Raw genomic sequence first — 12,500 nt, forward strand, 5'->3', positions numbered from 1 at the left:
CTGGCCAGATTTTGGATGCTGGCGTGCCTAGGAGACCCAGTAACAAGCGGTAGAGAATGGATTGTAGGATGGGCGAAAAAGGACAGATTAGAAAAAATTATAATCAAAAAATAAATAAATACAATTTGTATTTACTTTTTAGCCTGGACTACTCGCGGGCCGGATTTTGGACGCTGGCGTGCCGTATCTGCCTAGGAGACTCAGTAACAAGCGGTGGAAAATGGATTGATGGATGGGTGAAAAAGAACAGATTAAAAAAATAATAATTAAAAAAAAAAAAAAAAAAATTTTTTTTTTTTTTTTTTTTACTTGGTACTACCCGCGAGCCGGATTTCGGACGCTGGCCCGCAGGCCATAGTTTGGGGGCCCCTGGTTTAGACACTTTCTTTTGACTGGTAGTGTCAGCAGAAATCACTTGTTTTTTTGGTTATTGACCACAATTTGTCTTGAACTTCTTCGGCCCAAGTCATTGGCCACAAATCTGCTGAGGATGATGTTTTTGCCTTTGTGCTAATAAGTGTTTATGCAAATTGACAGGCAAGACTGATGATGCCAAGGCTTCGGAGAAAGGCAAGGTGCCCTCCAAGGGCGCTTCTGGCATCCAGCGCTCCCCGTCAGACGCTGGCAAGAGCAGCGGAGACGAAGGCAAGAAACCCCCGTCTGGGATTGGACGCCCCCCCACCACGGGTTCTTTTGGATACAAGAAGATCCCCGGTGCCTCTGGGACTCTGGTCACCTCCAGTGGTGCCACGCTCTCCAGTGGCTCCGCCACTCTGGGAAAGGCCCCCAAATCCTCAGCTGCCCTTGGCAAGAGCGCAGGCGTCGGTGGCGTGCGGAAGACCAGCCTTGATGGCTCGCAGCCTCAAGACGACGGCATCCTGCTCACCTGCGGGGGCTCCAAAGTGCCCCTCCAGTACCGCTCTCTGCCCAGACCGGCTAAATCCTCCAACGTCAGCGGCAAATCGGTCAGCGGTGGGACGGCGGCCGGAGCCAAGCGCAGGGACGGCGGCAAGGTGGGCTCCGGCGACCGCTCCAGTCCCATCAACATGAACCAGACGGACAAGGAGAAAGTGACGGTAACGGAGCAGGATCCGGGTCCCAGCCCGACGTCCTCTTCAACGGGGCAGACGGGCCTCAGGCAACCGGGCTCCAAATACCCCGACATTGCCTCGCCCACCTTCCGCAGGTACGTCCCTCACAAACATGCCGCCTTACTCTCATTCTGTCTATGGCCGTGTTTCCACCGGTCCAAAGCTGGAAATGGTACCAAACCGCTTTCTCTTTGGTGGAAACGTGGCTTTTGTCTTTCGTTTGTGCATGTTTCCACAAGTACCGAGCATTTCACCGCCATACCTTTCCATCCATTGGGTCATGTTCAACAAGGAAAGGTATGCCTGGACCTTTGTGATAGGATTCGGTTTTACTTGAAGACTTGCTTGATATCATTGCAGAAACGGCTGAATAAAGTTATCCTGTAGAGGAAAGTCACACATCATAGTAGGGTTGTACGGTATACCGGTACTAATATAGTACCGCGATACTAATGAATCATATTCGGTATTATAATGCCTCTAAAAAGTACCAGTTCTGGTTGTACGAGCAGAGGAGCATGTTCGGCAGCGCACACACACGGAGTACTTACAAGCAGACACAGTGTGTAGACAGAAAAGGGAGAATGGATGCATGTTGACCTAAAAAGTAAAGATAAAGGTGAAGTTATAACACTGAAACGCCCTCAGGAATCCTCGTCTCCATGGCGACAAATAAAGTGAGTTTCTTACAAGTACCATTATCACTGCAGGACGAGGAATAGCTAAACATGCGTCACTACACACCGTAGGAGGATACAATAGCTCACCTGGCGTCACAATGTAAACAAACGCCATGGGTGGATCTACAGCTGACATCCACTGTAATGATACCAAGTACAGGAGTGTATCTAGTCGATACCACTATGATCACATCGATATTTTTTAGCATCACAAAATCTATTTTCGTTTTTTTTTAAATGTATATTATGTTTGTAAACTCAGGAAATATGTCCCTGGACACATGAGGACTTTGAATCCTGTAACTACTTGGTATCGGATCCATACCCGAATTTGTGGTATCATCCAAAACTAATATAAAGTATCAAAAAAGAGAAGAATAAGTGATTATTACATTTTAACAGAAGTGTAGATAGAACATGTTAAAAGAGAAACTAAGCATATATTAACACTAAATGAACAAGTAGATTAATAATCATTTTTTACAGCTTGTCCTTAATAATGTGTACAAAATAATAGGTGTATAAATGACACAATATGTTACTGCATACGTCAGCAGACTAATTAGGAGTCTTTGTTTGTTTACTTACTACTAAAAGACAAGTTGTCTAGTATGTTCACTATTTTATTTAAGGACTAAATTACAATAATAAACATATGTTTCATGTAACTTGTTAAAATAAAGCCAATAACGCAATTTTTTGTGGTCCCCCTTTATTTAGAAATGTATCGAAATACATTTTGGTACCGGTACCAAAATATTGGCATCGGGACAACACTACAACATAGACATAAACGCATCATTTTAAAGTACAGTCAGCATTTCCTCATTATACCCCAAAGATGAGTGCAAGGACGGGAGTGGAAGAAGTGTCAAAAGATGGCGCTAACTGTTTTAATGACATTCAGACTTTACTTCAATCAATAACGGAGCAATAACTCTCTAATAACTAAAGTCCCTTGGGTGAATAATGTAAACTCGCTACACCGGTATGTTTTAGCGCTTTCATGGCGAGTCTACTGACAGATATAAGTAAGAACTTTACACTACTTTATATTAGAGGATGAATGTCCCTTAACAAGAAGATAGAGAAAAAGAAGAAGCTTATCGACTACGGTGTCGGCACGGACTACAAATTTTCAGGATTTATGCAGATCCCAAATACAGATCAACAGGTACCAGAAGGTAAGAAACGTTGCTTTTGCATAATATTGTGAAACAAAACACCAGATAATATGTCTTACCTTATACCAGTGGTTCTCAAAGTTTTTTTGTCATCCCCCACTTTGGACAAGGGGGAGTTTTCAAGCCCCACCTGCCCCCATCGCCCCAACACAACGCTAATGCCAAGCTTAACATTGTCAAATTGGGGACGGCGTGGCGAAGTTGGTAGAGTGGACGTGCCAGCAATCGGAGTGTTGCTGGTTACTGGGGTTCAATCCCCACCTTCTACCATCCTAGTCACGTCCGTTGTGTCATTGGGCAAGACACTTCACCCTTGCTCCTGATGGCTGCTGGTTAGCGCCTTGCATGGCAGCTCCCGACATCAGTGTGGGAATGTGTGTGTGAATGGGTGAATGTGGAAATATTGTCAAAGCGCTTTGAGTACCTTGAAGGTAGAAAAGCGCTATACAAGTATAACCCATTTATCATTTATTTATTTATATAAATTTATTTAACATCAAGTTGTATACATTCAAACTCAATAACCTAAAATAACATCAAGTTCAATAATAAATAAAATAACTGTGCAGCTGTGGTATAACTTGCATCAAGTTCAATAATAAATAAAATAACTTGCATCAAGTTCAATAATAAATAAAACAAGTGTTATAACTTGCATCAGGTTCAATGATAGATCAAATAAAAGTGTTATAACTTGCATAAAGTTCAATAATAAATCAAATAAATGTGTTATAACTTGCATCAAGTTCAATAATAAATCAAATAAAAGTGTTATAACTTGCATAAAGTTCAATAATAAATCAAATAAAAGTGTTATAACTTGCATAAAGTTCAATAATAAATCAAATAAATGTGTTATAACTTGCATCAAGTTCAATAATAAATCAAATAAAAGTGTTATAACTTGCATAAAGTTCAATAATAAATCAAATAAAAGTGTTATAACTTGCATAAAGTTCAATAATAAATCAAATACATGTGTTATAACTTGCATCAAGTTCAATAATAAATCAAATAAAAGTGTTATAACTTGCATCAAGTTCAATAATAAATCAAATAAAAGTGTTATAACTTGCATCAAGTTCAATAATAAATCAAATAAAAGTGTTATAACTTGCATCAAGTTCAATAATAAATCAAATAAAAGTGTTATAACTTGCATCAAGTTCAATAATAAATCAAAGAAAAGTGTTATAACTTGCATAAAGTTCAATAATAAATCAAATAAATGTGTTATAACTTGCATCAAGTTCAATAATAAATCAAATAAAAGTGTTATAACTTGCATCAAGTTCAATAATAAATCAAATAAAAGTGTTAGAACTTGCATCAAGTTCAATAATAAATCAAATAAAAGTGTTATAACTTGCATCAAGTTCAATAATAAATCAAATAAATTGCATCAAGTTCAATAATAAATAAAATAACTTGCATCAAGTTCAATAATAAATAAAACAAGTGTTATAACTTGCATCAAGTTCAATGATAGATCAAATAAAAGTGTTATAACTTGCATCAAGTTCAATAATAAATCAAATAAAAGTGTTATAACTTGCATAAAGTTCAATAATAAATCAAATAAATGTGTTATAACTTGCATCAAGTTCAATAATAAATCAAATAAAAGTGTTATAACTTGCATCAAGTTCAATAATAAATCAAATAAAAGTGTTATAACTTGCATCAAGTTCAATAATAAATCAAATAAAAGTGTTATAACTTGCATGAAGTTCAATAATAAATCAAATAAAAGTGTTATAACTTTCATCAAGTTCAATAATAAATCAAATAAATTGCATCAAGTTCAATAATAAATAAAATAACTGTGCAGCTGTGGTATAACTTGCATCAAGTTCAATATGTATGTTCGTATGTGGGCTCTGTACCGAGGATGTCGTTGTGGCTTGTACAGCCCTTTGAGACACTTGTGATTTAGGGCTATATAAATAAACATTGATTGATTGATTCAATAATAAATAAAATAACTTGCATCAAGTTCAATAATAAATAAAACAAGTGTTATAACTTGCATCAGGTTCAATGATAGATCAAATAAAAGTGTTATAACTTGCATCAAGTTCAATAATAAATCAAATAAAAGTGTTATAACTTGCATAAAGTTCAATAATACATCAAATAAATGTGTTATAACTTGCATCATGTTCAATAATAAATCAAATAAAAGTGTTATAACTTGCATCAAGTTCAATAATAAATCAAATAAAAGTGTTATAACTTGCATCAAGTTCAATAATAAATCAAATAAATTGCATCAAGTTCAATAATAAATAAAATAACTTGCATCAAGTTCAATAATAAATAAAACAAGTGTTATAACTTGCATCAAGTTCAATGATAGATCAAATAAAAGTGTTATAACTTGCATCAAGTTCAATAATAAATCAAATAAAAGTGTTATAACTTGCATAAAGTTCAATAATAAATCAAATAAATGTGTTATAACTTGCATCAAGTTCAATAATAAATCAAATAAAAGTGTTATAACTTGCATCAAGTTCAATAATAAATCAAATAAAAGTGTTATAACTTGCATCAAGTTCAATAATAAATCAAATAAAAGTGTTATAACTTGCATCAAGTTCAATAATAAATCAAAAGTGTTATAACTTGCATCAAGTTCAATAATAAATCAAATAAATTGCATCAAGTTCAATAATAAATAAAATAACTTGCATCAAGTTCAATAATAAATAAAACAAGTGTTATAACTTGCATCAGGTTCAATGATAGATCAAATAAAAGTGTTATAACTTGCATCAAGTTCAATAATAAATCAAATAAAAGTGTTATAACTTGCATAAAGTTCAATAATAAATCAAATAAATGTGTTATAACTTGCATCATGTTCAATAATAAATCAAATAAAAGTGTTATAACTTGCATCAAGTTCAATAATAAATCAAATAAAAGTGTTATAACGTGCATCAAGTTCAATAATAAATAAAATAAATTGCATCAAGTTTAATAATAAATAAAATAAAAGTGCCACTTTGCAATCTTTGCAAAAAAAAAAGGAGGAGCTATGCATTTGGCAAGACAGGGCAAGTGAACATGAGTTTTACAGTACTCCAGCATTAGTGGCTGCAATGAGCCTGTTTTGCACTGCACAGCTTTTCAAATCAGGGTTGCAGGCTTGACACTGCCACTGTTAAGTCATGCTCAATGTTCAGCTGAGACCTGTACTTCGTTTTGAGTGAAGCAACAGCTGAAAAGCCTATCTCACACAGATAAGATGTGGCAAAGGGGAGAAGAATGGACACAGCTCTCTGCCCGATGAGTGGATATTGATTAGCCTGCTACCCATCCGCGCAAAAGTTTGTCCCGCTTAGCCCCGCCCCCATTAGTTACTGTTGCTATGTCTGTCAAACTTTCGCTCCTACCTAGAAATTTAAAGCCTACAGGAAAAATAAGTAATTTACGTTTATTTTTATAGCGGATTTCACAGACAGAAACACAAAGTGATTTACAGTGTGTATAGAAAATGAAAACATAGTAAAAAAAAAAAAAAATCTAAGAATATAACAAAAATAAAAAAAATTTAAAGTGACATTTCCTCCCGTTCCTCGCGCCCCACCTGTCATGTCTCTATTCCCCACCAGTGGGGCGCGCCCCACACTTTGAGAAACGCTGCCTTATACACACACCATAATAATACTCCTATGTTGAAGCACAGTACAATCCATCAAGCAGTGTGGCTTCATAGCTTACCAAAGTCCTTCTAAAACATTTTGATAGATTTTTGAGCACCGTGTGTAATGTTCTATAACATTTTGGTGTTGTTTACTTGAGTCATATTGCCATCACATTGCAGTCTACATATATCTCTTATGTGTGACTGCCATCATATTGCAGTCTACACATATCTCTTATGTGTGACTGCCATCTTATTGCAGTCTACACGTATCTCTTATGTGTGATTGCCATCATATTGCAGTCTACACGTATCTCTTATGTGTGACTGCCATCATATTGCAGTCTACACGTATCTCTTATGTGTGACTGCCATCTTATTGCAGTCTACACGTATCTCTTATGTGTGACTGCCATCATAATGGCAGTCTACACATATCTCTTATATGTGACTGCCATCATATTGCAGTCTATACGTATCTCTTATGTGTGACTGCCATCTTATTATTATTATAGTATTGTTAGGAACTCCTGCTGTTTGTTTTTTAGACAAATAGTCAATGATTTCAATATGGGGAAATGAGTTTCTCAGTGCCCTTTCAAAGACGTTTTGCAAACAATCTCACTCAAATTGTGCACCGTCAGTCCCCCTAAAGGTCTGTGCCAAATGTTGTGGGGATTCAACCGAACACCAATCTCATTAGAGACACTCAATAGGCGTGCCCAAAGCGGCTCCGTCCCATTCGATCCGTCAAACCAAACGTTGTTTTATCTATCCTCCTATCTTTATAAGATCTTTGATTTTTATTTATTTTCCGTCTCGAGACGGCCTCGCCTGTTTTATTTCCTGTGATTGCAACGAGCTCACGCTGACGAGCAAGATGGCTGCACAGCTGTGAGGCAGACAGGCCCAACAGATTGGCTTCTTTCCAGAAAGGAGCAGGCAGATGTGTTGTTGTATGTGAGTGAGAGTACAGAAGAAGGAGGTATGAAGTATTGTTGGAGCAAATGTACAAAACCCCAAAACCAGTGAAGTTGGCACGTTAATGGTAAATACAAACTGTCAGGTTCAAACACTGATGACATTTATTAAACAAGACAAGAAGCAAAGAATCAAACAGAGACCGAATTAAATTTGGACTCAATATTGAGGAGAGTTGCCTGTACACTGTACCCTTGTACAGTATCTCAGCACGCTCTGGCGAAAGATTGTACTCCTCCTTCTTTATTTGACTTCCTCCGACCACATGACCACCGCTGCTTCCAGAGGGAAGTGGGTCGTAAACAGCGTTGCCTTTGGTTACCGAACAGTTCAAAAGGAAAGGTCGTAAAATAGTTCAAAAAGACGTTCGTAAACCAGTTCAAAAAGGAGGTTCAGAAAGAGGTCGTCTGGAAATTGGGCAGATCCTGTCTTCTCTGCGCTTTGAAGTCCTTGGGTTAGAACAATACCTTTCTGTTGATTACCATACATGAAAGAACACTGAAAACCCTTCATGTGGCTTTCCGCCTTACACAGTGGAGTTTTACGAGCCTTCTTCTTGGTAGGTTTCAAAGACAGCTTTTGTCTTCTCACCGGGCACTCAAATGTAACACAAAGATTTTGTGATGTATTAGAAACAATTGTACGTACAAAAACAGAATACGATGATTTGCAAATCCATTTCAACTTATATTCAATTGCATAGACTGCAAAGACAAGATACTTAACGTTCAAACTGCTACATTTTGTTAATTTGTTGCAAATATTAGCTCATTTGGAATTTGAAGCCTGCGACATGTTTCAAAAAAGCCGGCACAAGTGGCAAAAAAGACTGAGAAAGTGGAGGAATGCTCGTCAAACGCTTATTTGGAACATCCCACAGGTGAACAGGCTAATTGGGGAACAGGTGGGTGCCATGATTGGGTATAAAAGTAAATTCCATGAAATGCTCAGTCATTCACAAAGAAGGACGGGGTGAGGGTCACCACTTTGTCAACAAATGCGTGAGCAAATTGTTTAAGAACAACATTTCTCAACCAGCTATCGCAAGGAATTTAGGGATTTCACCATCTACGCTCCGTAATATCATCAAAAGGTTCAGAGAATCTGGAGAAATCACTGCACGTAAGCGGCAATGCCCGTGACCTTGGATCCCTTTAGGCGGTACTGCATCAAAAAGCGACATCGGTGTGTAAAGGATATCACCACGTGGGCTCAGGAACACTTCAGAAAACCACTGTCAGTAACTACAGTTGGTCGCTACATCTGTAAGTGCGAGTTAAAACTCTACTATGCAAAGCCAAAGCCATTTATCAACAACACCCAGGAATGCAGCAATCGAAACTGAAACCTAGCACACACACCTTTAATAATAATAATCATTTACAGTTTGTGTGTGAGAGGGCATACATGACAAGCAGAGTTCATTATCCTTTAGAGTTGGAACATATTTCTTCTAATTGGTTCTCTTGGACTTTTCGTACAATATACAGCGCGTGTATGTAAGCACTAGTGTTGTCCCGATACCGGTACCAAAATGTATTTCGATACTTTTCGGTACTTTTCGATACTTTTCTAAATAAAGGGCACCACAAAAAATTGCGTTATTGGCTTTATTTTAACAAAAAATCTTAGGGTACATGAAACATATGTTTATTATTGCAATTTAGTCCTTAAATAAAATAGTGAACATACTAGACAACTTGTCTTTTAGTAGTAAGTAAACAAACAAAGACTCCTAATTAGTCTGCTGACGTATGCAGTAACATATTGTGTCATTTATACACCTATTATTTTGTCAACATTATTAAGTACAAACTGTAAAAATGTATTATTAATCTACTTGTTCATTTACTGTTAATATCTGCTTATTTTCTGTTTTAACATGTTCTATCTACACTTATGTTCAAATGTAATAATCACTTATTCTTCTCTTCTTTGATACTTTACATTAGTTTTGGATGATACCACAAATGTAGGTATCGGTCCGATACCAAGTCGTTACAGGATCATACATTGGTCAAAGTCCTCATGTGTCCAGGGATGTATTTCCTGAGTTTATAAACATAATATAAATAAAAAAATAAAAAATATATATTTTGTGCTGCTAAAAAATATCAATGTAATCATAGTGGTATCTACTAGATACACTCTTGTACTTGGTATCATTACAGTGGATGTCAGGTGTAGATCCACTCATGGCGTTTGTTTACATTTTGACACCGGTGAGCTATTGTATCCTCCTACGGTGTGTAGTGAAGCCTACTTCACCTAGACGACTACTTTACCTAGACGACTACTTTACTTAGACGACTACTTTACCTAGGCAATTACTTTACCTAGACGACTACTTTACCTCGACGACTACTTTACCTCGACGACTACTTTACCTAGACGACTACTTTACCTAGACATTTACTTTACCTAGACGACTACTTTACCTAGACGATTACTTTACCTAGACGACTACTTTACCTAGACGACTACTTTACCTAGACAATTACTTTACCTAGACAATTACTTTACCTAGACAATTACTTTACCTAGACGACTACTTTACCTAGACGACTACTTTACCTAGACAATTACTTTACCTAGACAATTACTTTACCTAGACGACTACTTTATCTAGACGACTACTTTACCTAGACAATTACTTAACCTAGACGACTACTTTACATAGACGACTACTTTACCTAGACGGCTACTTTACCCAGACGGCTACTTTACCTAGACAATTACTTTACCTAGACGACTACTTTACTTAGACGACTACTTTACCTAGACAATTACTTTACCTAGACGACTACTTTACCTAGACGACTATTTTACCTAGACAATTACTTTACCTAGACGACTACTTTACGTAGACGACTACTTTACCTAGACAATTACTTTACCTAGACAATTACTTTACCTAGACGACTACTTTACCTAGACAATTACTTTACCTCAACGACTACTTTACCTAGACGACTACTTTACCTAGACGATTACTTTACCTAGACGACTACTTTACCTAGACAATTACTTTACCTAGACAATTACTTTACCTAGACGACTACTTTACCTGGACGACTACTTTACCTAGACAATTACTTTACCTAGACAATTACTTTACCTAGACGACTACTTTATCTAGACGACTACTTTACCTAGACAATTACTTAACCTAGACGACTACTTTACATAGACGACTACTTTACCTAGACGATTACTTTACCTAGACGACTACTTTACCTAGACGATTACTTTACCCAGACGGCTACTTTACCTAGACAATTACTTTACCTAGACGACTACTTTACCTAGACAATTACTTTACCTAGACGACTACTTTACCTAGACGACTATTTTACCTAGACAATTACTTTACCTAGACGACTACTTTAGGTAGACGACTATTTTACCTAGACAATTACTTTACCTAGACAATTACTTTACCTAGACGACTACTTTACCTAGACAATTACTTTACCTCAACGACTACTTTACCTAGACGACTACTTTACCTAGACGATTACTTTACCTAGACAATTACTTTACCTAGACGACTACTTTACCTCAACGACTACTTTACCTAGACGACTACTTTACCTAGACAATTACTTTACCTAGACGACTACTTTACCTAGACGACTACTTTTTCTAGACAATTACTTTACCTAGACGACTACTTTACCTAGACAATTACTTTACCTCGACGATTACTTTACCTAGACCACTACTTTACCTAGACGACTACTTTACCTAGACGACTACTTTACCTAGACAATTACTTTACCTAGACGACTACTTTACCTAGACAACAACTTTACCTAGACAATTACTTTACCTAGACGACTCCTTTATCTAGACAAATACTTTACCTAGACGACTACTTTACCTAGACGACTACCTTACCTAGACAATTACTTTACCTAGACGACTACTTTACCTAGACAACTACTTTACCTAGACAATTACTTTACCTAGACGACTACTTTACCTAGACGACTCCTTTATCTAGACAAATACTTTACCTAGACGACTACTTTACCTAGACGACTACCTTACCTAGACAATTACTTTACCTAGACGACTACTTTACCTAGACAACTACTTTACCTAGACAATTACTTTACCTAGACGACTACTTTACCTAGAGAATTACTTTACCTAGACGACTACTTTACCTAGACGACTACTTTACTAGACGACTACTTTACAATGTCACGATGTGACGACGACGGGGGGGCAAGGGAGTGGATTGCCGGTACTTTTCAGAGGTGGTATAGTACCGACTATGATTACTTAGTATCGCGGTGCTATACCAATACCGGTATACCGTACAACCCTAGTAAGCACGGAAGGTGGGAACACGGGTATGGCCTGTATTGATAGTAGCTTCCCGCGTAGGAAACACTTGCTTACTTCCCTTTGACTGCACCCACCTATATCTACCTCCAGATTATTTGGCACCAAAGCCAGCAGCAAGGCCAGCTCGCCGGGCACGCCCGACTCTGGCAAGTGCCCCTCGACCCTGGGCAGCCCGCACGGTGCGCTGGCGAGGCAGGCCAGTCTGGAATCGCCCTCTTCCGGCACCGGGAGCCTGGGCAGCGCCAGCGGGCCGAGCGGCGGCAGCAGCCCGCTGTACGGTAAAACCCCCGACCCGTGCGGCGAGTCCGTGGCTTCCAGCCCGGCCTCTGGCCTCTCGCTGCCTTCCAACGCTCGGCCCTGGCCCGCCTGTAGCTCGTCGGCCGGCAGCAAGGACACTCTGAGCTGCCAGAGCATGAGCAGTCTGCACACCAGCTCTGAGTCCATTGATCTGCCTCTGGGCCACCACGGGCCGAAGGTTACCAGAACCGGCAGTGTCAAGTCCACCCTGTCTGAGGGGTGAGTAAGCGGACATCTTGACTGTGAAAACCAGGATAAC

General features: G+C 38.2%; 1 protein-coding gene across 1 annotated transcript in view; it reads left to right on the forward strand.

Moving 5' to 3' along the window:
• Positions 1 to 12,500, forward strand: part of nav3 (neuron navigator 3) — a 219,930-nt gene that overhangs the window by 103,040 nt on the left and 104,390 nt on the right. Inside the window, exons 6-7 of the mRNA XM_062064431.1 lie at positions 538 to 1,186; positions 12,035 to 12,460. Of these exons, the coding sequence (XP_061920415.1) occupies positions 538 to 1,186; positions 12,035 to 12,460 (1,075 nt within the window). The remainder of the gene's footprint in view (positions 1 to 537; positions 1,187 to 12,034; positions 12,461 to 12,500) is intronic.

The sequence above is a fragment of the Entelurus aequoreus genome, linkage group LG12 (genome assembly GCF_033978785.1).
Source record: "Entelurus aequoreus isolate RoL-2023_Sb linkage group LG12, RoL_Eaeq_v1.1, whole genome shotgun sequence".
NCBI classification, from domain to species: domain Eukaryota; kingdom Metazoa; phylum Chordata; class Actinopteri; order Syngnathiformes; family Syngnathidae; genus Entelurus; species Entelurus aequoreus.